This window comes from Telopea speciosissima, chromosome 8, assembly GCF_018873765.1.
Source record: "Telopea speciosissima isolate NSW1024214 ecotype Mountain lineage chromosome 8, Tspe_v1, whole genome shotgun sequence".
Classification (NCBI taxonomy): domain Eukaryota; kingdom Viridiplantae; phylum Streptophyta; class Magnoliopsida; order Proteales; family Proteaceae; genus Telopea; species Telopea speciosissima.
Window position 1 is genome coordinate 58,930,444 of NC_057923.1, and position 25,450 is coordinate 58,955,893.

Consider the following 25,450-nt stretch of genomic DNA (forward strand, 5'->3'; position numbering starts at 1 on the left):
AAAAAGGGGTCTAGTTAGGGCTAACCTGGCCCTAACAAAAACCAGGGTCAATCAAGGCCAACCAAGCCCAGCCCGATCAAGGTCAATCAGGTGAGTTAAGATATCTCAGCCCAACCTCAAGGCCAGGTTGGGCTTGGGCTGAGCTAAGAAGACTCAAGGTTGGGTTGGGGTTTTAAAAATCCCGGCCCAACCCGGCCCTATTTCACCCATATCCAAAATAAAACACCTCCCTAATCTCATAAGATGCATATCTAAATGTGATTACTTAGGGAGCCTGAAAGCTACACTCTATATTGATTTATAAGATTGGTACAATGGACTCAAAATACTGGTTCGAGCACACTCAAACACCAATATGCCAGTGCACTGAAACACGAAGAAAAGAAGAATAGAGGTAAAAAGGAAACAATGACAATATTTGAAGACAAAAACATGAAACAATAACAGTATTCGAACACAGAAGCACATACGATATATGTCGTAAAAAATATTCTGAAAATTCAAGCAATCTAATGTATATATAGACCATGTTGTACCTGTGTTGGTGTGTTTGTACGTATGGAGATATATCTATACATGTACAATTGATGTCTGTACATGTACTAGTGTACCTATGTGTATGGATGTGACTGAATACATATAAGTGTGTATGTGTACATGTACGGTACAGGTATGCTCGTGCACCCAAACCCAACCCAGACATCCCAAGAAGGGATACTTTGCTTTTGAATCCACATCCCTTTATACATCTCATTATTAATTATAGGAAAAATTTCAAAGACACCCCTATAAGTATATTGTATATCACGGACACCGCAAAAAATCTCAAGCTATCACAGACACTCTTTAGTTTATGATTTTATTTCGACTTAGTTTACTCCATTAGGCTTGCCGTCTGGGCAGTTAAATCGCTGTTAAGTCTTTTATAATGGTGAAATTACCCTCACCCTAGGTTGAACTTTCCATAATACCCTTAAGGGTAAAACCCAAATTACAAACCATTCTCTTCATCTTCTTCAATTCATTGGGAGGATGGGATTCCATCCTTTATTTATTTATTTAAATAACTACTAGGGGTTAAATGGACATTTCAGTTTTGGGTGCTAACTATGGTTAATGTCAGGGGGAAAGTTGATATTTTGAAAATTTTTGAGGCATCCGTGATATATGATATACTTATAGGGGATGTTCGTGAAATTTTCCCTTAATTATAATATGGTCTAGTTTCTGACTTTCTGAGCAACGTAGGACTAAAGAAAGCTCCCTTGCTCAACAGCACATTGCTAGCAGCCTAGAAGTTCTTATTGACTGTTTGAGATACGCTGTAACCAGGCCAACTGGCCAAGGCTCCGTCATTACGATTTGCATTTCTTTCAAGAAGAATTGTGATCCTTTCGGATCATCACCAATTGACCATCATAATGGCCTTCGCAGTCGCTCAATTCCCTTCCGTCTCTTCAACCAATCGCGACCTGCAGCTACAGAAACGATCACTCCCTCCACCTATTCTTCGTTCCAAGGTATTTCATTCAATTCAAAACCCTCGTTTTCCTCCTATTTTTACCATAGCAATACATCAGGAGTTCGTTACATTTGCTAGCAAACGGCAATCTTTCCATCTTTTTATCAATTGTGCCTGTGAATGTATGAAATTGGTACAAAATCGTTATCTTTTCCCACCTCTAATCCACATTGTTACCCAGAATTTCCAGATTTCCATTATTGGTTTTAAAGCACAATAACACCACTAGAAACCCAACTTTATGGCACATAATTGATGTGTCTCATCATAAATAAGTGCAAACAGTAAAATATTGGAGATTATCCGTCCTGGATATCCTGTGCGTAATGGGCTCACTAGTAGAGTCGAAATAGGATAACTTGGGATAATAAATTTTCAGACCAAGGAATATTTGAATAGGGAATGACCAGAAATTGGTATCATGTATAGGGTGTTTGAGTCAATTGAGAAATTCTGATTTAATGACAAAACTGAAATCAGAAGCAATAATAACCAGCCAATTATTTTGGGTCTAACATTATAATCTGCAAATCAGATTTGATTTGATAGAAATACCTAATCTGAGTTTGGAAATGAGAGCTAAAATCAATAGCAAGTTTGGTAACGATCTGGAAGAAGGTAGGCCTGAATCCTTCACTGAGTGTTCGAAAGCTTCAGCTAAAGCAAATGGTCAGACATCGTACCTTCTCTTACCCTAGTTTAATGAAAACCTAGATAACTTAGGGATCTTCACTTGATGAAGCCCGTGTAAAGTCACAGACATGGGTGTTAGTGTCCAATGCAGATATGCATTGTCAGACATGGCTCCTGCTTCGAAAATTATGGGTTCGGACGGAAAATAGAATTGCTGATGTTGTATGCATGCGCATGGACACCAGGGTCTGATGCAGTAGAATTGTTTTTTGAAGTGAAGTTTCCTTGTTAGTTGTTATACAGTCGGCATTATTAAACACTTTCTGTTATTTGAGCAGTCCTTACAAGTTTATTACTTTTATTATTTTATGCATTTGTTGGGCAAGTTGCTAGAAATAACCCATTTTTTCTTCAAGAAACTTTTGCTGCTGGTAATTGGAGATTACTAGTTTTTTTGCTTGAGTTCAACTGTTGGGTGGGTGTTCCTACAAAGAAACACTTATGATACTCAAACTTATGCCTTATCGAGCATGTTATCCCATTTTTAAATTGATTTCTTCCGTATCTTCTCGAACAGATAAATGAAAGACTTCCTAAGTAATGTCAAAATAGAACCAGAATAGGTCTAATCCCAGGCAGGACCAAATAGAAAACCTCCAAAGACTTGGGAGAAAGAGGCAAGAACCGTATATCTCAGAGAGGTCGTATTTCTTTGGGTTGGTAGTAATGGAATGGTTTCATTATCTAAAATGAAAACATTTCTGACCAAAAGATCAGTCCAATAATACCAGAAGAATGGAATCTCAAATTGGTTGGAAGAGAATGATGAGATCTCAAAAGATAACCAAAAGAAATAATCCCACAAAGTAATAACCTGTTGAAGTTGTTGATGCTGCAGCGGGGACTGATCTTGGACTTGGCAGCAACTTGAAAATTGATAAGAATACCCAAGAGATTGATGTGAAAAACTTGCAGAGAATTTCAAGCAAACTTGAACAATCTTCTAGAGCTCGGCTGGGGTAGGAATTAGGGTTTGATGATAAAAATCGATAGAAGGGGTGATGTAAATAAGTCACTTAGGGCTTATTTTAGTAGAAATAAGCTTTGGGTTGGGTTATATATGTGTTGGGCTTTTTCCCATGGGTTTATTTTGTAATTGGCCAATTTAATGGGCCTAAAATACGGTAGAAAATAGGAAAACAGGATTTACTTCCTTAGTTTAGTTAGAGTCCTATTTTCAATTTGTTTTCTTTATTATTTCACTTTCCTAGTCAATTTAGGTTACCTTATTAGTTAAGGATAGGGTTAGGCCTTTCCTTTTTAGTGTCTAAGTTTATTTTTGAGTCTTTTACATAAGTTTGTAAGGGAGGCCAGCATTGGACACGAATTTGATTAATGCAATATTGGCTTTAGCCTTTGTTAAAATCCTGAGATAGGTTGGGTGAGATGCCCATTCCGTTCCCCATCCCCTTCCATCGGTTATTGAATCCAAACCCTAATTTTTTTCAAATCGAGTTCAAGAGTGCTACAAGCTGCTGGGATTGCTTTCAATTGACTGTCACATTGGTTTCTTGAAGATTATTACATCAAGTTTATTGCTACTTCAACAGGCTACAAATTTGTGATTTTTTATTTGTTACTTCAACCAAGGAAATTGTTCCCTCATTTGAGTTTCCATTGTTCTCTCGTTTCCCTTATTCTTACTTCCCATTGTTCTCTTGTTTCCCTTATTCTTACTTCCCATTGTTCTCTTGTTTCCCTTATCCTTACTTCCCATTGTTCTCTTGGTTCCCTTTTTGATTTTTGTTTCAATTGCTCTCTTTCTTGTTCTTTGGAGATTTTCTTTTTTGATCCTGCTTGGGATTAGACCTCTTCTGGTCTAGTCTTACATCAAAGGGATGGGGGAATGGAATGGGCATCTCAGAATTTCAACATTGCATACGCAACTTTTCTATTCATTCAAATTCGTGTACAATGCTGGGCCCTTACAAACTTATATAGAAGACTCAAAAATATAATTAGACACTAAAAAGGAAAGGCCTAACCCTATCCTTAACTAATAAGGTAACCTAAGTTGACTAGGAAAGTGAAATAATAAAGAAAACAGACTCGAAACAGGACTCTAACTAAACTAATGAAGTAAATCCCGTTTTCCTACTTTCTAACCCATATTTTAGGCTCATTGAATTGGCCAACTACAAAGAAAACCTATGGGAATCAAAAGCCCAACCCAAGACATATTTCCACTAAAATAAGCCCTCTAAGTGACTTATCTGCATCACTCAGTCTCCCCCTGACCACAGCGCCCCCCCCCCCCCCCCCCAACTAGTCGTATGAGGTGGGGTGTTTGTGGTAAGCTGCCTTGGATATGAGCAATTCCTAAATCAGCAAAGATAGTTAGTTATGCCTAGGATTGAAGGTTTGAGGTTGGTTGGAGTATGAGTTAAACATCTGTGAGGGATGTATCTTGTATATGCTGAAGCCTGAAAAATTGAGATGCATATAGAAACTCTAGATGAAGTTGATTTTTCTAATTTGTGCAGAAATATTAGTTCAATTTTAAGAATTTTTTCATAAACACTAGTGGTTAAATACAATTGATTGGCTGGAAAAAAACATCATCTATTGTGAAAGCAAAAAATTAAGAAAAGCACGGTGAGGCGGGGGGATTTTAGTTTGGGAAAATTACAAGATTAAACAAAAATGAGTTTTACTTTACAAAACTAACCATCCAATGTTTACTTTAACAAAATTATCTAACACTAAGAGTGGTATTTCCAAAGTAGCCAAAACAGTGATTACTATACGATTTTCCATTGTATGCGAATTGAGAAAATGAGTCACCAATGACCGCGGTTTAAATGCACGCCCCTACCCCTCTTCTTCTTCTTCTTGCCACCCCACCCGTACCACCCTCACCACATGCCCCCTCTTCTTCTTCTTGTAATCCAACCTGCCCGATGGTTCTCCGCAAGCCCGCCCTACAGCTCCAGTAACTCAACCGTCAATGATGCATCACCCAGGCCTATAGCTATGACCCAGTGATCCCTCAAAGCCTCACCAAACCCATCCTGCAATCTGTCTTCTTTGCTGCAACATTTCTCTCTCAAATCCACCAGTCCTGCAGCCCCACCCCAGCACCCGCCTCTGTCCTTTCTTCCCAACCCATCCATCCCACGCCAACCCATTCCCTCCGCCGCAACACACCCACACCCTCTGCTACAAGATGCTATTTACATGAAAACGCTCCTGAATTGAGCAGCACCTAAACTGCAGCCACCAGGAGTACTCAAATCGTGTCCAATTTCTCGATTAGATTCCTCACCATAATGGATTTCTTCCTCTGAAAATCACAGACACCAATCACAACAACCAGAACCCCAATCAAATAACGCGAACACCTCAAGATTTAAGCCAAAAGAAATAAAAAAGTTCGACAAATACTATTATTGGAACAAGCAATGAATCCTCTGATGTCGTCAGTGGCTAAATGCTATTCGCCATCACATGCCAAATCCTCAAAGGTTCAAAAAATGATAGCTTGATCTGCACAGAAGGAGATCTGTTAGTACTATTTTTAATTTAGATCTCCACGTTTCCTTCTTCTCTCAGGAGTGTCAAATTTGTTTATTTGCCGGTTTTTGGTTTCATTCGACGTTGCTCCCCTCATTCTTGAACAGCCAACTAAGGCTGACAAGTGGCTATTAGGTCTGGACATATGTCTGACGGTAGATTGGGTTGTTGTGCTGTATCTTTTGGTCACCCAATTGCTACATTAAGCATGCACAAAATTAGAGCAAGGGTATCTAGCACAAGATCGCGGCAGGTTGGATCCACCATTTGTTCCTATCTAACGATCTAATCTGGTGACAAGCATGGCCCCTTGTGCAGAACCATTGGGTGGAAGAAGAAGAAGAAACACGGGGTAAGGACGAGTGGGGTGACAGGAAGAAGAAGCAGGGGGTAGGGACGGGTGGGGTGGCAGGAAGAAGAAGAATAAGGGGAGTAGGGGAGGGTGGTTCATTGAATGTCAACTCCATTCAAGCTAATATTTTTCTAATTTTGCAGCATATGTATTCACCGTTAGATAATGGATAGAGAAGTAAGGCAGGCTAAGGTGGTTTAGATTTCAGAATTTTGAATCCACATAAAGAATTTTAGTATGATGAAGGATTGAAGGGTTGAGAGTAAGAGCAGTTGCACTTCACCACTCTCCCCGACATGTGTGGCGACATTGATGGTAACCCTATCAAGCTTCATCGCCTCCCACCAGATTAGGACAGCCATGGCCACTCTTCTGCCTACTGATTTCATTATGGCACCTCAACTGTACAATCCCCCTTCCCTCTCTTGGACTCTTGTTGTCTGTTGCCCTGCTATGTTTGCATAAAGAAGTGCAATTGGTGATTTTAGGGTCAATCGGAGGGGTATACATCTCCAACTCATGGGCAAATGAAGGATTTGGTATGACAGGTACTGTTTTGGTTAATTTTGTAATAACAATCTCTGTATTGGCTAAATATGGTTAGATAAACATTGGGTGGTTAGTTTTGTAAAATGAAACCTATTTTTTGCCTAATCCTATAATATTCCCCTTTCAGTTTTTGGGCTTAAATTTAATTAAATATGGTTATAAGGGTAGTCTAGACAGTTCAGTTTTCTGGGTATCCTGGTCTTTTTAGTTTTTATGGGTATCTGGGTCATTTTTAGTTTTACCAAGGGTAGTTTTGGTATTTCTTTGTTTTTGTTCCATCTAAGTAAAGAATTATTGTGTTAAGTCTAGACCTTGTTTGTTTGGGTTTTCTGGGTTCAATATATAGAGGTTGTTTACCTTCTTTCTAGCTTACTAATTAGGTAAATGGGTTAGTGTGGAAGACCTTGGAGTCTTTGAGTTTAATGAAATGGCCCAAGTCTATTAGTCTTCAAATGTCATTATAGACTTGGGAAGATCTGGTCCTTAAGAGTAATCTATATTCAGTGTGTCCCATTAGCGGGTCTAGTGTAGAGGTTTAGAGGACCAATTTTACTGAGAAATGAAATGCATCAGCGATCTTGATCATCACTTACGATATTGTTTTCGAGCAGAAAAGCAGTTAATAGAGAGCAGTTATAACCGCTGCGAAGCACGAAGCCGCCTCTGGAAGCAGTAGACGGGGTCACCGGGGGGGTTTGGGGGTCCTCCCCCATCCAATACCCCCATTTCTGTAATCAATCCCTTTCTTCTGGCCGGGCCCCACAGGGACAAGCAGTCCAATCTATATCTCCTCTGAGTTGAGTCCAATGTATGTCATTGGTAGGAGAATTTGTGAGAAGTCTATATGATGGGGTAGCGACCAGCAGTTGTAGCAAGAGTTCTTGAATGAAATGAAATTAGTTTGAGCTGGATTTTCACTTGTAAAATCTGAGGAGCTACCTTGTTCTTCCCCCTCCCCGGGTCGCTGTAAGCTTGTTCATATCTATTCATTCAAATGCGGAGGAAATTCCACCCACCTCGGCAAGGCGACCAGGGAGAGAAAATGAGACTACGGGTTGGACCATATCAAATGCAAGTATGCAACCATCCTTCCAATGGCGTAGAATACCAGCTGCTGGATTTCTGGGGAGGATCGACCTCTCTTTCGTGATTACACCTACATCACGCCTGTCTATCTGGAAGAAACGAAGTGGAGACCTCCCATATATACTAAACAGTGACGAAGGGAAAAGACCCTGTTAGGGGGAACCCCATCAAATAGAGCGTGCGCCCTAGATAGGCATGAAGGAGAAGCATTAATGATTCGTTGAATGGTTCTTACTCAGAGAACCTTTGGGCATAGGTTGGGGGCTTTATTGAATCACTGTGGTTCTAGTATAAATTTGAGGTTTTAATCGATTCATAGGATCTTAACAAGAGAATTCTTACCAATAGTAAATAAATATTAAATAAATAAAATAGTAGTAAATTCACATTACACACAAATAAAATAGGACATGAAAATTCAAGAGGCCTATAATGATCAACATAAAGACGAATGGGATGTCTTGATATTTTGGCATTGTCATCACAATCACAAAGAAAAACTTCCAGATTTTTGTTCCTTTGTATCTCCAGGAAAGATTAAATCATGGACTAAGAAGTTGAAAATTTCTATCACATATTCGTTGCAACCAGTATTTGTGTGTTTCCGCTTGAGCTGTACGAGATGTTGTGTGTAAATCACTCACACATTCTTTTGAATCATAATGTACTCATGTGATTAATTTGGAAAACTGGTGGGGATATGCAAGAATAAGCAATTTTTATTTGAAACATTCCCCTAATGAATTATGATCCCTGATATGGATCAGAACTCACCAATATAAATCCTTTTTAATTCCAAGGCAAAGATCCCAGAATTACTTCGCCAACATCAAGGAACTGTTCGTGCATTTTTGCATAGAAATCAAAATAAAGAGTGCCAATCTTTGAGAATTTTGTCATCATCCAATTGTTCTCAAATGGGTCCCTTCAATTGTTTGAAATATCACAATGTGACAAACGAATAAATTAAAATGGATCCCCTAATTTTAATAAGAAATTTGTTGGGCCTACTGTTTCAACATAAAAAACAACAAAACCTAGAGCAAACATAAAAGAACGGATTCGGAATTGTAACCAAGCATCGCCCATTGGTTCTATACCCGATTCATAATTAGGAAGTTTCTTTAGTCCTTCGCTAATTGGGACCATAATTCCGGGAATTTGAAATGTCAAACTGGATATAACACTTGATATTATTAGAAAAAGCACTTTATGAAGCCTCTCGGAATTTATTGATTTATTTATCCCCTTTCTACATGCACAAGAAGAGGACATTCAGTTACAGTACAACCAAAACAGGGTTGCTTTACCTTTTTTATCTTTCATGATAGATTGGCTAAAGTAAATGCATTTTTATTGACCGATTAGAATTGTCTCCCAAGGCCTATAATTGCCTTAAAACGTCCAATATAAGTAAATAGATCCCGGTTGTTCAATGATTTGATAACCAGAGTAATTCTTTGATAAATTATCACTATGAGTCAAGACTCAACAGAATTTGATCCATCCTTTTTTTTTTTCTGTCGTTAAGGTGGAGAACTGAACCAACTATTCTCTTTCTTCATCATCAATCAAATCACTGTTCGTGACCCAGGATTCTATTTTATCAGCAGCTAATCATAGGACCCTCACCCTTTGCAGCATTAACTACCTAATCACTTTTTTGGAATGAAAGTTGTCATAAGCCTCTCAATCAGATATAATGTTTATGTACTGAATATTTCATGCTTAAAAACATTTTGGTATTTACACAGTTGATACTGTTGATTCTAAAGCATATTTCAACTGAATATAAATAATTTTCTGTGATTGTTTCATATGTATTGAGCCTTTAAACCTTGGTTAATGTTGGCTGGTGTATACATTCAGCATGATAATGTTTTGCAATAATGTTTATATTCTTTGAGGAAAATGACCATGGTGTTGTTTCTCCTTATCTCAATGCCTATTTTGATTTTTTTAAGGCAATTATACTTGAGTACTTGAATTTCACTATTTGGTTCTTTAGTACTCCTTATATGGCAATGTTACTGTAACAGTCTGGAGTGATTTTAATAGCTGATTTGAATTTTTGTTGCAGTTGTCAGTTTCTATGCACTTTGAAGGAACTGGAACAGAACGTACTTATTCAGAGGCTATCACCACCTTAAGTTATACAGCTGATCCATCAAGTTCACATATAGAGGGCACTAAGAAATCAAATCCAAATAAAGAAGAACAAGTTGGTGGTAAGTTAGGGGTCGATGACCAATCAATGGGACAAGTTGTCACCCAACAGAAAAGGGCAGCAAAGATCCATGATTTTTGTTTTGGGATCCCATTCGGTGAGTGAGCTTTACTGTTGATAGTAAACTTTTAGTATAAATGCTCCATTGTGGATTTGTGCTACATTTTTTATTGTTACATAAGGCTGGTCCATAATATTTGCCATAGGGATCATGAAGCATGTCTTTTTGCTTGGGATCTAAATCTAACACAACTCAAATAAAGCCTATCCCAACTATTTAAGATGAGATAAAATTTGGTTACCTATAAATTTATGCTGTACATTTGTGCTTGGGGTCAAGGATTTTTTTGTGATGAGGCTTTTGTGAGGCCCAAGCAGGAAGGGCTTCCTACTCGGCCCACCTATTGTGCCACATGGACAGATGATGTGGCAATTTTGACGGTTGGATAGGGAGTACATGGTCTGGACTAGCCACACGTCAAGTTTCAGAGCCTAATTCAATCAAATGCCATCCCATGTATGTCCATGTATCCCTGTATTGGCATGCACCCTCATGTAGTCCATGCCTTGGTCTGCACCCTTTTGGTAGTCCTTGATTATTAATGCTTTAATTTGCCATGTGAACAACTGTGTTTCAGCTGAAATTTGATACGTGGATGGGGGACCTTTGGTCTATCCGTCCATACAGTCTGGGCCCATCTGAGCTGCCATGTGTAATATATTTGGGCTGCACCGGTCCGGAAGCCCTTCAGGAACTGATAGCTCTAGCTAATTTAATTAAGAAATATGGGAAGAAGAATACAAGGGTATGAAACAACAAAAACAAATAGTTAAAGCCGGAGACCTGCAAAGGGGACTACATGATAGGAAAAGGACCCAAGTACAAAGAATGGATGATCATTTTGCTTGGATTGTAGTTGGGCATCATGTTGTTGGTATAATCTTTAGTGAAGGGTTTAGAAAAATAGAAATCCTTGTCCTTGGCTTGTCATTTGGTAACTAAAATGAACGAAGACTTTTGGCTGCTCAGTGTTGTATGGAAAAGATAATTTCAATGAAGATTTGTTTGGAGAGTTTGAGGTTTTTTGGAGGGCCAGGATCCATGTAACCGATCCCATTTAGTTGGGATAAGGCTAAGTTGTTGTTGTTGTAATTCCTTCATCTGAAAGTGACATCTTTTGGGTTTGAACTGTGCCGAAACTAAAAAGTTCAATGACCTATTATAAAAAAAAAAAGGAGAGAGAGAGGTTCTATGGCCTCAATCTCATTGCTTATGTCTGACTCTGGACTCTTTTCTGAGTTAAGATCACAAAATCTCCCTGACAAGAGATGATTTGATAATCGTGTTTGGACCCCCTTGCTCTCCTAAAGTAATTCTATTTTTCTGGTTTTTGGCATTGCCTTTTGGAGTTTTATCATTGCAAACATCAGATGTTTGAAATGGATGAAGAATGATGTTGCTAAGGTATTTATCCTTCATAAGAGATTCTTGCCTTGATGAAACTGGCTCTGGAAGTCGAGGTTTGAAATTGAAGATGTCAAGTCCAACTTCTTTCATTTCAGCCACTGATTATTTCAGTTGGGACTGGCTCAAATGATTCTTTCTAGGTGGAGGTGGTCGGGTTCATAGAAAGGATGGTTTTTTTTTTTATGAGTTTCTCTCTTAACTAGTAGACATATTGATTATAAAAATGGGAAGGAAAATCAAGTGAACATTAAGGACTCAAAGATCCCTTCTCAGCTTAAGTTAGATTAAAATTGCTAATTTGGTTTCCAGGGAACTTGAACTGTAATTTTGCGGGCTTTGAAGGCACTTTAGTAAAGTTCTCTTACGCAATGAGAAAATGGTTGATAAATATAATAACATCATCCTTTATGTCAGTAAGCCTCCAAGGTGGAGTAAAGGTAACAAAGGGGGAAAGCTTTCTGCAACCAGGGTTCTAATGGTGATGAAGATGGGATATTCAAGTACCTTTCCATTAGAGGTTGGAGCCCCACCAATGTGATCCCCATTACAGATGGATAAATCTGTTCGGAAACAGAGCTCTTTTATCGCGGAATTAGACCTCCTATTAACGTCGGCTTATCTGTCAGTCGCGTCGGGTCTGCCGTCGGAACAATTTGATAGGATCCCCCTTTTTATGTCCCCATGTCCCTCCCGTGTGGCTACATGGGGGCGCAAAAAGGAAAGAGAGGGATGGGGTTTCTCTCACTTTTGGCATAGTGGGCCCCCAGTGGGAGGCCCGCACAACGGGCTATTAGCTCAGTGGTAGAGCGCGCCCCTGATAATTGTGTCGTTGTGCCTGGGCTCCATTATGGAGGTGCTGAGTTGCTTCTACTGAAGTTGTTATCATTTGCAGCAAAGGAGGCCTTGACTTTGGAAGGTATCTCGATGCCCTTCAATGTGACATCACCTGATTCATGGGTATTTGCATAAGCACTGTTGAGGTAAAGAGTGCCATGTGAACAATCCATGTATTTATTGGCATATATGCTTTGGTGCTCACAATCTATGCTTTGCTCCTAGTGCTTACAGGTCCAAGCATTAAGAAGTGTGTCCTTGAGTTAGAGCAATCAAAATAGAGATATCAAGCTACTCAAGTGACTGTGATGGAGTGGTGGATCAAGAACTTGAAGATGAAGCTATAGACCATCCATGTGATTCAAGCAACTCGAGCCAAGAGCTTGAAGATATTTAAGTTTGCTTGAATGTGTCCGAGTATTGCGTCAAGAACTGGGAGAGTCGACCTTGGGCCGAACTTGACTTCCTCGGGTCGGTCCTGTAAGGAACAATTAGCACAAGAGTGACCAGGCTGAGCTGGCGTTGGACACTCCGATTTTTAAGTCAGCTCTCTTAGCAACAGATAAGTAAAAATGAATTCAGATAGTCAGCACTGGGTGTTACGAGAGTATTTATAGAGATTGGATGAGAACCAATCTCGGCGGTGATGGGAGTGTCCGATTTGGAGCGGGATCCTCGCTGGAGAGTAATTTTAGGCAAGATTTAGGATGACATGGCATCTTTATCGGCAATATGGGTAAAATCCCTTGTGCGTAACGTCTCCGTTGGGGGAGACGTGGCGCGCCACTAGCGGAACCGTTACGCGTTTTTTCCGGAATGTGCTGAAATGGCCAATTGAGTGGTTAGATGAATGGTCGGTTCGTGCTTTTCACTTTATAACCGTACCGCCCTCGGTGTTCGGAGTCGGGCAAATCTCTAGCGTCCATTCTCATAATCTGTTCGCTGTTGTGGCCTGAACATTTGCCCAGGATTGCTTTGCTTTATGATGACTGACTGTCTTTGGGTTGGTTTTTCCTCCAATGGTCGGCCTTGCCTCCAATGGTTGGTCTTCCCTCCCATGGTCGGTCTTGCTTTCCATGGTCGGTCTAACGATGCCACATTTCGACTTCCTATTGGCTTGCCATTTTATGACTTATCACCTAGGATATGGGTTTTCATCGTGTAATTGTCTAGATGATCCTAGGATGTAAGGATCCCAAGTGCTGAAGCTCAGTCAATCACCTGAGAGACCTAAAATGGTATACCTATGATAGGGGGTTAGTGTAGACTAACTAAGTTATCTAGACCTAATGGTTGACATTTATCATAAATCTTGACTTATTTAAATGGTAACCTCGGATGGACCTTATATTGGTTCACTTTGCATGATATGAGTACCTATCGGAAGACATTTCCAATTATTATGTGCTTGAAATGTGAAAGGCTATTGACAACATTGACGATTGATGATACGGCCGACCGGTTAAGTGTGGAGTGGTCCACTGGTGTGCACCTTTGCGGTCGACCAGAGAATGATCCGCTAATTACTGAGAGCAACCTTCTGCAGACGATCTATGATACGGCTGCTCGGCCAATCGATTAGTGGAATGCAAAGAGTTGTTTTTTGCATTTTACAAGGCAGCGGCTGATTGGCTTCGTTTTGAAGTCGACCGGAGTTCAATAAATAGATCTGTTAGAGAACATAATGGATAGTTTTTTAACTGTTGGAATTATGCCTATAAATAGGAGAATAGCCTTAGTTTCAAAACTAATGATCAAGAACATTTTGAGGGGAAACTCTGCCAGGCTAACTTGTGAAAATTCCACTGCCTATGTGCTAAAATTTGATGATTAAATTCGTGTACAATGCTGGCCTCCCTTACAAACTTATATAGAAGACTAAAAAATAGACTTAGACACTAAAAAGGAAAGGCCTAACCCTATCATCAACTAGTAAGGTAACCTATTATGATTAAGAAAGTGAAATATTAAAGAGAACAAACTCAAAATAGGACTCTAACTGAACTAATGAAGTAAATCCCGTTTTCCTACTTTCTACTCATATTTTAGGCTCATTAAATTGGCCAATTACAAAATAAACCAATGGGATCAAAGTTCCAATACATATATGACCCAACCCAAAGCTTATTTCCACTAAATAAGCCTTAAGTGGCTTATCTACATCAATTCTCCCCTGCTTGAAAAAAATTTGTCCTCGACTTTTACAAAATGGAGGAATCAACTTTGTGTGATGAACATCTGTCTTCAACCCATTATAGTACTTAGGCAGCTCGTAAATGTTCGGAATGTAATCTTCAAGGCATGGAACTTTCTCTTCAAAGAACTCTGGTGGCATGACGAATTCTATGTGCTCAACTTTGAAATCAGCAATCATGTCCATGGGGTCTTCTACAGTTGTGTCTGCAACCTTCTCTGTTCCAAACTCTTCAATGTATGCCTCGACTTTCGAAACATTAAGGACTGACTCTTCCATGACGACAGAAATTGTTGGAACTTCGGCATTAACCTCATAGATGTCAATGTTATTGTTGGAATATGTACACCAGAATACCGTGGGGGTATTCTGGTCCTTTTGGGATAGTTTAATTATTATTTCATTAGGTATAGCCTTGTCTCTTATAGAATCGGCTTGTGTAGGGGTAATTTAGTCCCCTTTGTATTTTTCCCTTTATTATAAATAGAGGGCTTGTCTGATCAATAAAATCACTCAAGCATTCAAGCATTACAACTTCCATCTTCAGTTCTCTCGTTTCTCCTCTCTAAAGTTACTGGTTACAGGTCCTAGGTTTTTACATGGTATCATAGCTAGGCAACCAGTGACTGATTCTCTTCCTGCTTTGTAGTTTTGAGAGTTGTTTAAGGTTCTGGTTTGAAGAAGGAAACCCTAGTTCATAGAAGAAGAGGAACTAGGGTTTCGTACGGTTTCGACGAAGGTTTAAGTATTTATATCTACTACTCATGAAGATTAATGAATCATAACTGAATCGATTAATCTTTTCCGTGTCTTGACTGTGGTTTAAATCAAAATTTATTTCTGGTTTGGTGGTCTATTTTCTGCAAGTTTGGGTTTCTACTGTCTTTGGCCGTACCCTTTGTTTTCCTTTCTTTTAATGTCATCGTTGCTTCCATCGACCAAGAGTTTTTCTGATCGACATAGAAGCAGGTTTCCACTGGTTTGGGGTGTTGAAAGATTTCTGCTGTGTGGTTCGATTGCCTCGATTGATGGAGTTAATGGTGAATGGTGTCTTCTTGGTTTCGATCTGTTCTGCCTACGGTAACTTATGGTTGATTTGTTTCTGGGTTATAAAACTCTAGCGGCTTGTTCTTAGTTTCTTCGACTGCTATTGGGTTGGTCCTCTGTTGATGCAGTTATCGAAGGAGACTGGAAGCCCATCTTTGCTATCGATTATTGCTGCTGAAGTTCCAGATTACTGACTGCAATCAAATCTGGCCCACTTGACTGCAATCAAATCTGGCCTTGCTTCTACCGCCAGGTTTGTTTTCAAAACTGTTTACTCCTTGTTCATATTGGAGAGTCAACCTTCTAGTTGGTGTGGGTATAAGGGTCCGTCCTGAGTTACGAACTCATCCCTGAAATTTCAGTCCCAATAAGATTTGTTTTGAAGGAGTTCTTTCAATTGGGGTCGACATGGGTTACCGCTAGACTGAGTTCTTCTCCCTTCGTGAAGTTGAAGAAGACCTTCCCACGATTTCTCTTCATCAGTATTTGCTTTATTATGAGTTTCCATTAATACCCCTCCCTACTCCTCTAATCCATCCCTTGTCCAAATTTTATCATACCTTCCCAGTTTACCCTTTTGCCTAGTTGGGTTTATAATTGGGTTTCAATTTAATTTACAATTCTGCCATTCTCCTTTGTGTTTTTGAAATATTTACAATTCTTCCATTAACCCCTTGTTATTGCCTATTTGGGTGGATCCATGTCAAACCCTTTTCAGTGCTTTTAATTCCCATTATGTCCCATTGCTTTTTCAATTACCCATATCCCTCTTAAAAATTCTGGTTATTTACTAGATTGCCACTACTACTTATATTTGATCTATTTGTTAATTGGGTGGGCCCCCAAGTGATCCAAGTCGGTTTTTCGGAACCTCAGATTTACATTGCTTGTTATTTACCCATAACACCTCTTGGAAATTTTTGGTAAATTACCATTTTGCCATTCTTTCCTTTTTACCCATAGCACCTTTGGAAAATTCTGGAAAATTACACTTTTGCCATTATCCCTTACATCATCTCCATTATTTGTCCACATGTACTACTACACGTGAGGGGGAGATTGTCTACAATTCCATTGCAGACATTACAGAATTTGCAGAACCTTGCATCCATTGCAGAACATTTGTACAAAACATTGAAGATCAGTTTTTTCCACCATTGCCATTGGGTATCTTTAGTTATTGGGTTGAATTTGCCGTGAGTGGGAGATTGAAGTATTGAAGATATTTTGGGATCTTATTTGGATGCCTATTCGAGGATCTACAGTTGGGTTGATTCAAGTTTTTCCGATGTTTGCTGCCCTATTTGTTTATCTTCAAGATTTTATGTTACTGTGACGATCCGAGATTCATCACTGGACAGCTATTAAGATCGATGAAAGCTGCCTTTTTTGGAAGATTGTGTCTGCCTTTGTTAAGATCGCTGCTTCTCTCTATTTTGAAGAACGATTCTTCTCAAGCTTTGCAGAATAAATCTGTCTCGATTTGCTGATCAAGTCTGTCCGAATTTTGAAGATCAACTATTTCCAGTTCTTGAAGATTTATTATGTCAAACATTATTTGGGAGCTTCATCCATCCGCCAGTGTGTCAAGCTGGACTCTGCTGCAACTTTGTTTCTTCCTATTTTGTTCAAGTTGGGCATTAGTGCTTTATATGCGCCAACTTGAGTGGGAGCGTTAGAATGTTGGAGTGCATTTATTTTTTTCTTATTAGTTCAAGCTGGAGTTTCCTTTTGATATATGTATACTCCAGCTTGAGGGGGAGTGTTGGAATATGTACACCAGAATATCGTGGGGGTATTCTGGTCCTTTTGGGGTAGTTTAATTATTATTTCATTAGGTATAGCCTTGTCTCTTAGGCTTGTGTAGGGGTAATTCAGTCCCCTTTGTATTTTTCCCTTTATTATAAATAGAGGGCTTGTCTGATCAATAAAATCATTCAAGCATTCAAGCATTACAACTTCCATCTTCTGTTCTCTCTTTTCTCCTCTCTAAAGTTGCTGGTTACAGGTCCTAGGTTTTCTGCAGTTATCATTCAGGGTGTCTTTACACTCTTCTCCTTCAAGAGAAGCATTAACAGCCCATTCACCTCCAAGTTGTGGTTCACACACCAATATCTCTGGAATGGATTCAATGGCTGTGATCACTGAGTCTGCCTTCCCTCTTTGCGAGTAGAATTTTGCATAGTGACTAACATCTAACTGTGGAGTGAATCTTTTTGCATTAACTTGCTGAGATATTGTATTTATTTGTTGTTTCATTGATTTCATTGCATTAGTTAAACCCTTGACCATATCAACCAGTTGTTGAAGAGTAATTTGGTTACCTGTAGGGTTCGTACTCGGTATATCCATAGCTCTGATACCAAATAATGTAAGACTAGAACCTGAATAGGTCTAATCCTAGACAGGATCAAATAGAAAACCCTCCAACAACAACAAGAAATCATATGAGGGAACCAAGAGAACAATCGGAACTAAAATCATATGAGGGAATCAAAAGAACAATGGGAACTAAAAATAAGGGAAAAAAGAGAACAATGGGAACTAAAATCATATAAGGAAACCAAGAGACCAATGCAAACTCAAATGAGGGAACAATTTCCTAGGTTGAAGTAACAAATAAAAAAAAAAAACCACAAGTTTGTAACCTGTTGAAGTAGCAATGATCTTGATGTAATAATCTTCAAGAAATCTATGTAACTATCTGTTGAAAAGAAATCCTAAAAGCTTGTAGCACTCTTGAACTTGATTTGACTGAAACTAGGGTTTAGAATCAAGAGCCGATGGAAGGGGATGGGGAAAGGTGGGGATGGCTATCTCAGCCTGGGCATCTCACCCATCCTATGTCAGGATGGTGGAAGGTGGATTCCTTTGACTCTGGTGAACTGCTTCTACCTAGTGTTCTATTGGTGGATTCTTGTGGAGCTTTAATCTTTTTTGTTTTGTTTCTATTAATATCTTCAGCCGTCTGTTTTTTGAACCATTGCTGTTCTCAATGACCAAAAGTGATGAATCCGATTATTTTCCCTGGTGTCACCCAAGACCCTTCGATCCTAATTTTACCATTGCCATAGACCAGCCAACTCCCTGCGATCAAATATCAACTGATAATGAAAAAAGATCGATAATGATGTAAATATTGGTAGCAATAAATTATATATCAGCATGAGCGAGAAAAGGGCATGCAAGAAGCATAGAGGAAAATGGAACAATTGTCCAAAAGGTCAAAAAAAGCAGATACAGGGTCTACTTGTAGAGAGATTTAAATTAGGGAAAGGCTTGGATGATTTAGTCATCCCAAGCACATCTTTATTTATAATCATAATGAAGAATGAAACAATTGTACATTAGCAATGTGGGACTAAACCACATGTACGAAATAAATAAAATAACAAAAGAAAGAGGACCAGAATACCCCCACGGTATTCTGGCCATATAGCTAACACTACCCAACCATATATTCTGGAAACTTTATTGCAAACGCACTTCAAAAAACAGCCACTTCCTACATATTTTGTTCTCTATTATTTATAAGGAATCATAAACTCTAAAATCACTACAAGATACCCCATCTATTATTAGTGTATACTCTTGTTCTTGAATCCATTTCATGGCTTAAATTTTTGAAACTAAATTTGCAATTTTATGTTTCTGTACTTGGTAGCATACCATAATTTGTACTAGTTCCTAATCTGTTTGGATCATTTCCCTGAACGTCCTAACCTGATTCACATGCAAAACTTTACCATTCATGGTTGTCTATCAAGACCAGTTATTCACCTGGTTCACATTCTGTACGCCATCTCCTTCGAGGATCAAGGCAATATATAATCATCAATAACCTAGGGAGATCGATGGTTTCTTGTCTGTGCTACCTTTGTTCATCAGTCATACCTTACTTGTACAGCTGTGCTCTGCTTTTGCATTCTGGTTTCACTGTTTGAGTATACCATATCATACTTCAGGAGTGTTCTTGTTGCCCTCCTTTTGGTGGGTTTGGGTTATTTTTGTTATTTCTGTTCTGCAGTTAAATGTTTAAGTTTGCTAATCTTGTGCTTGTTATTGTTTAAGATGATTATCAATTTCAGTTCCTGATTTCATTTGTGGATTGCATCATATTACAGGTGGGCTTATTTTAAGTGGAGGGCTTGTTGGATTTCTTTTCTCAAGAAATATCACAACTCTAAGCACGGGCATGCTCTTTGGAGGTGCTTTGTTGGCCCTGAGCACCACTAGCTTAAAGTTTTGGAGGCAAGGAAAATCCAGCTTGCCATTTATATTGGGGCAAGCAGGTATGTGAAATTTTCTGTCTCTATTTATTTCTTATCAATACTCAAGCTCTCTATCTTGAAGTAGAGTGATGTCAAATTTGAATTCAGAAAGTTGATAGATATGCTTGGGGATGACAACTGTTTGTGGACTTCCATGTGGACACTGCTTAGCCAAGTAGCTGACTTAAGGGGCTTCTTCTTCTTTTAATAGTTAACTCAGTATAGGGTACGAGGGAACCATTTATTGTGTGTTTGTGTACTTCCATGTGGACACTGCTTAGCCAAGTAGCTGACTTAAGGGGCTTTCTTCTTTTAATAGTTCACTCATTCCAGGGTACAAGGGAAGCATTTATTGTGTCTATTGTGACCGTAATTAGCAAATTGGGATTTGGGAATAAATCAGAGCACCAAAAAACCGGGTTTAATTCGATATAAGCAATTTTGTGGGAAAAAAACAGTAAAAACTCTAAAAAAATGGGGTTTATGGGAAAATATTGAGAATAGATTAATTTGGGTAATAGTAATTGCTTACATTTGAAAAGTTCAAGACCAAAAGGTCGGCCCCCTCTTTTAAAGTTTTTATATTGAGGCTTTTCTAAGATTTCAATATTTTTTGGCCAAATATTATTCAGTTCCCAAATCATTTTCTATTCATTCATGAAGAATGTTTTCTGAGTCTTAAATTTTCAGGCCAAAATATTGCTTTCCTGGAAAAAAAATGAAATTTCCCGTATACTTTTGGCTGATTTGGGTACAGGCTGAATAATTCGTGGACCAGATTATTCTCCAATTTAATGGTTATGAATTATGATTGACTTGATATTAAAAAAAGAAAAATTGATACGTGCTTTGCCTTGACTCTTCCCTCCCCCAGAAAGAACAATAAATCATCTCAGCACAATCTTCCGGGACTGTAATCCCCCCCTAAAAAAAGGAAAATATTTGAACCAGTTTAAGTAATGCCAATATGGAATCTAATGAAATCTTGAGAAGCTCCACCCACCCACACCGCCCCCTTCCCTCCCCCACCCCCTAAAAAAAAAAAAAAGAACGGCTTAAGAGTAGTTTTTTGACCATTACATGAAACTTTACCTATGAAGCAAGCTGGCATCTTCCTTATATAAAAGCAGTGTTGGTATTATGTATAAATTATGTTTTATTTCTTTCACACACTGGTTTTAGTTTTACTTTCGCTACCTTATACTCCAGGGTCAGCTCCTGACTCTTCAAATCCTTCTATTGAAGACTTGAGAATGCTCCAAACTGGATGACCATTCTACCACTGTCTCAGTGCCATGAAAATTGCATTGATGGAGACTTGACTTGGAAGTTGTATATTTTGTAACCCATTACATTTGCTGGTAAATCACAAATGGACCTTAAACAAAAGAAAGCAAATTCATCAGGTCTATCTGGAACATGAAGACATCGAGAAAGGGATAAAGAACTCCCACTTTGTCAAAGCTCTTTACATAACGTGATACAAGAAAGATAAACTGTTACCTTAAAAAAAAAAGAAATAAAAAAAGAGAAGTGAGTTGGACATTTTTCCAGGTATCACATTTGATGCCTGATCAGTGTATAAACTATAAAGCATTCCATTTCTCTAGTACAATAAGCATGTGATAGAATTTTCTCATTCCTAGCAGTTTTAGGTTCATTTATTTATCTTTAATGATTGACTGATTAAAAACTATAATGAAGTCAGAAAGTATATGAATTGAGGATTTTGAACTCTGAATTTGATACCATCATGTGGGTAGAAACACTCTTGAATGGTGAGTTGGTTTAGTGGGGGCACTGGCAGGGTTTTAAGAATCGGGAATTAGATCGGCGAATCGGCCGTGACTGATTCAATACGGCTGATTCACACCCAAAAACCCTAGAAATTCACTGTTTTTGGATCTGATGACTGATTCTAGGGGTTCTTGGAGACTGATTTCGATCCGATGCGGATTGAAGTTGCCACAGACTGATTCCATCCCCGATTCTGTGTTTTAAAACCCTGGGCACTGGAAATGCTATTAATGGTTTGTCCCTTGATTTTGAAGGGTCTGTTGCAGCAAAATTCTATGGCTCATTGATTCTGGATGTTTGTTATAACTGATCATTTACTTTTCCGTACTTCAGCTTGTCTGGATTTGCTTTGTTACAATAATATGATTCATTCTCTGCTTTTCTAATCCTACAGCACTTGCAGCGGCACTTCTTGGGAAGCATTATAAGACCTACTCCATGGTATATAACCTCTTTATCTTCTTGGGTTATTTATTTGTTGATTGGTGATAATATCCTATTACTATTTGACCATGATTTTGTAGCCACCCGCAATCAGTCAATTCCTTAACTGTAACTATATCTGATATCATGGTTGCAGACGAAAAAATTCTTGCCCACAGGATTCTATGCCATTGTTAGGTACTTATAAAATCTTGAGTGCTTTTGTTTGGTTGTATTTTGAAGTCTAGAGTGCCAGACCTGATGGGGAAAATAATATTCGTACTTCTTCCTCAATTGCAGCGCTGCAATGTTGTGTTTCTATTCCTATGTGCTGATTTCTGGAGGAAACCCTCCACCAAAGAAGTTAAAGTCAGCCGAAGCTGCTCCATCATGATGCAAAGTAAAGTTCATTGCGTAAAGTTTTTCATGTAATATATTATCTTCTTATACAAGTTGTACTCAGGTTACGGTTGAACCATTCCCACTTTTTGTCATTTAGTTCAATCTAATGTATAATTATGTGTGGGAAGAGAAATACATAAATAGAACGGGATGGTGATGACTTATGAAGAGACAGAGGGAGAGGTGATTAATGGCTTGGAAATGTTCCTGAAAGGCTGTAACTGTAAAAGCCATGACAAAGTAAGATAATGATGTTTGGTGCAGTAGTTGTCATATTTCTACACGGGTTTTGGGTGTACTTCTTGGCGTGTGTGAAACTCATTCTGAAGACTGAAAGTCTTTATCTGTCTTGCCAACCTGCCCTGCTTTTCCAGGTTGGACTAGTGTGGTTTGATTTTGGGTGGGTCACTAGCCAGAAGCAAAGCACGAGTAAACATCATTAGTAAGCTGTCTCGGTAGCTAGCCAGAAGCAAAGCACGAATAACATAACATCATTAGTAAGCTCTCCCTCTCTCTCTCTCTCTCCCCCCCCCCCCCCCTCTTTTAGCCTTTTTTCATGGCAGCTGTTCCGGTGTAGGGTCTTACCAAATTGGATTTGGGACCTAATATTATCCTATTCCTCCACATCCCCATGGAGGGTTCAGATCTGTTCCCACCTGTCCCCATGTGGGTAGCTGATCCAGATTCAAACTACACCTCCCACATCCCCATGGAGGGTTCAGATCTGTTCCCATCTATCCCCATGTGGGTTGCAGATCCAAACTTGTGTAGTTTCAACCCCAAACAACAGGGGTGGGGGTTTGGGATGGGACAAGAGTCCTACCAGAAGCTGATTCAGGCCAATTTGGCCCTCATCCAATTTACACCAAGACAGATATTTAGGACCATCCTGATAAGCTTATCAAGAAGAACACCCCCCCCTCCCTTTTTTAAGGTACTCAGAGCCCATATGACTATACAGTCTACCTAGAAAACGGTGATCGGACTGCAGGCTTTCAAGAATCACTTTCGAATCGGTCGAACCCCAATTTAAGCGTCAATGCTAATTATGGTCAGTCTGGCACATCTATTCCTTGTACAGAAAACCCCTGAACTGATTCAGGCCAATTCCGATCTGAATCCCTATTCAACATTTTTAAACCCTGTATAGGAGTGATAGTGCAATACTCTCGTGATTTACTTGCTGTGGCATGTGTCTTGGCTTTCACGGTATGAGTAGTTGATGCAATATTCCAAGCATAACGGAAGGGATGTGGCTGCCAAATGTAGGGTTCTGTCTGTTGTTACGTTACAACCACACTGCGACAGAAAACAAAACAAAACATGTGACATGAAGGAGGATCTATCCGTATAAAATGGGATGATATGATGAGCAAACGAAGCCATCCTCTAAGAAACCTAGCAAGAGGCAAAAATGGGTTCCTTGGTTTCTGTAATCTTCATCATCTTCTTTCTTCTCATGTTTTCAATTTCTTTAGCAAGCTCAAGCTCAATCTATGAGAATTTCCTCAAATGTGCTTCAAATTATTCTTCTGAATCAATATCTGAACTTGTCTACACTCCTCAAAACTCATCCTTCTCTTCTATCTGGAATTCTACAATACATAACCTTAGACTCCTTTCATCTAAGAACCCTCAACCTCTCTTTATTCTCACACCTACCCATGAATCCCACATACAAGCAGCGATTATCTGCTCTAAACAATATAATCTGCAGATCAAAGTCCGGAGTGGTGGCCATGATTATGAAGGCCTATCTTATCTATCTAATGTTTTGTTCCTCATTATTGATCTCCGTAACCTTCGGTCAATCGATGTCAACATGGAAGATGAGACCGCATGGGTTCAGGCAGGTGCAACTATTGGTGAGGTTTATTATCGAATTGCAGAGAAAAGTAGCGCCCATGGCTTCCCTGCAGGGACTTGCCACAGTGTGGGCATTGGTGGGTTGTTCAGTGGAGGTGGAAAAGGCACTATGGTGAGAAAATTTGGCCTTGCCTGTGATAACGTAATCGATGCTCGAAGAGTTGATGTTAATGGAAGAATTCTTGCTAGAAAATCAATGGGTGCAGATCTGGGCCATCCGAGGAGGAGGAGGAGCAAGCTTTGGTGTCATCATCTCATGGCAGATCAGGTTAGTTCCTGTTGCACCTACTGTAACTGTATTCACAGTAAACAGAACACTTGAAGGAGGAGCAACTAAACTTGTTCACAAGTGGCAATACATAGCAGATAAGTTACATGAGGATCTCTTCATAAGAATCATAATACATGTTCAAGGTGGAGAGAGAACAACAATCCAAACTTCATTCATTTCCTTGTTCCTTGGATGTGCTAAAGAACTCCTCCTTTTGATGGAGAACAGCTTCCCAGAGTTAGGATTGGAAGCCAAAGACTGTATTGAGATGAGTTGGATCAACTCTACCCTCTACTTTGATGGATACCACAATGGAAACCCCCCCCCCCCCCCTTCGACATTCTGATGAACAAGACTTCTCAGTGTAAGATATTCTTCAAGGCCAAGTCTGATTTTGTAAGGATACCCATTTCTAAAACAGGGCTGGAAGGGATATGGAAGCTGTTCCTTGAGGAAGAAGGAGCAGCCATGGAGATGGATCCTCTTGGTGGTAAGATGAGTAAGATATCAGAGTCTGAGACTCCATTTCCACACAGGGCTGGTAATCTGTACAACATGGATTATAGGATACTGTGGAATGAGGCAGAGGGAGGGATAGAGCAACCAAAAAGCAAATGAAAAAGATGAGGAAGCTCCACAAGTACATGACTCCTTATGTCTCCAATTCTCCTAGGGCTGCATACCTCAACTATAGAGATCTTGACTTGGGTAGAAACAAAGTCAGAAACACAAGCTACTCAAAAGCTACAGTTTGGGGTAGAAAGTATTTCAAGAATAACTTCAAAAGATTAGCGCTTGAAAGGGCAAGGTTGATCCAAGTAACTTGTTTTTGGAATGAGCAAAGCATTCCACCACTTGCCTTAACGGACAATTTTGTTTGTCTTTGGGTTAAAAATGCAAGCACTTTGTATCAGCTCATATTAGCGTTGTTGTAA

At 39.3% G+C, this 25,450-nt stretch overlaps 1 protein-coding gene and 1 pseudogene across 1 annotated transcript; both read left to right on the forward strand.

Annotated features, from left to right (window-relative positions):
* The first annotated feature begins 1,323 nt into the window (after positions 1-1,323).
* On the forward strand, positions 1,324-22,575 carry LOC122671781 (protein FATTY ACID EXPORT 1, chloroplastic-like). Its single transcript, XM_043869212.1, has 6 exons — positions 1,324-1,520; positions 9,796-10,039; positions 19,610-19,777; positions 21,948-21,994; positions 22,134-22,174; positions 22,277-22,575. The coding sequence occupies exons 1-6, from the start codon at positions 1,422-1,424 to the stop codon at positions 22,368-22,370; spliced, it is 693 nt and encodes a 230-aa protein (XP_043725147.1). The 5' UTR covers positions 1,324-1,421; the 3' UTR covers positions 22,371-22,575.
* Positions 22,576-23,762: 1,187 nt separating this feature from the next.
* On the forward strand, positions 23,763-25,450 carry LOC122672493 (annotated as a pseudogene).

Bases quoted from the DNA above. Each gene is read 5' to 3' on its own strand.
- LOC122671781 (XM_043869212.1), top strand. From the start codon at position 1,422: ATGGCCTTCGCAGTCGCTCAATTCCCTTCCGTCTCTTCAACCAATCGC. The intron at 19,778-21,947 runs GTATGTGAAATT...CTAATCCTACAG, and splicing joins ATTTATATTGGGGCAAGCAG to CACTTGCAGCGGCACTTCTT. The intron at 21,995-22,133 runs GTATATAACCTC...TCATGGTTGCAG, and splicing joins ATTATAAGACCTACTCCATG to ACGAAAAAATTCTTGCCCAC.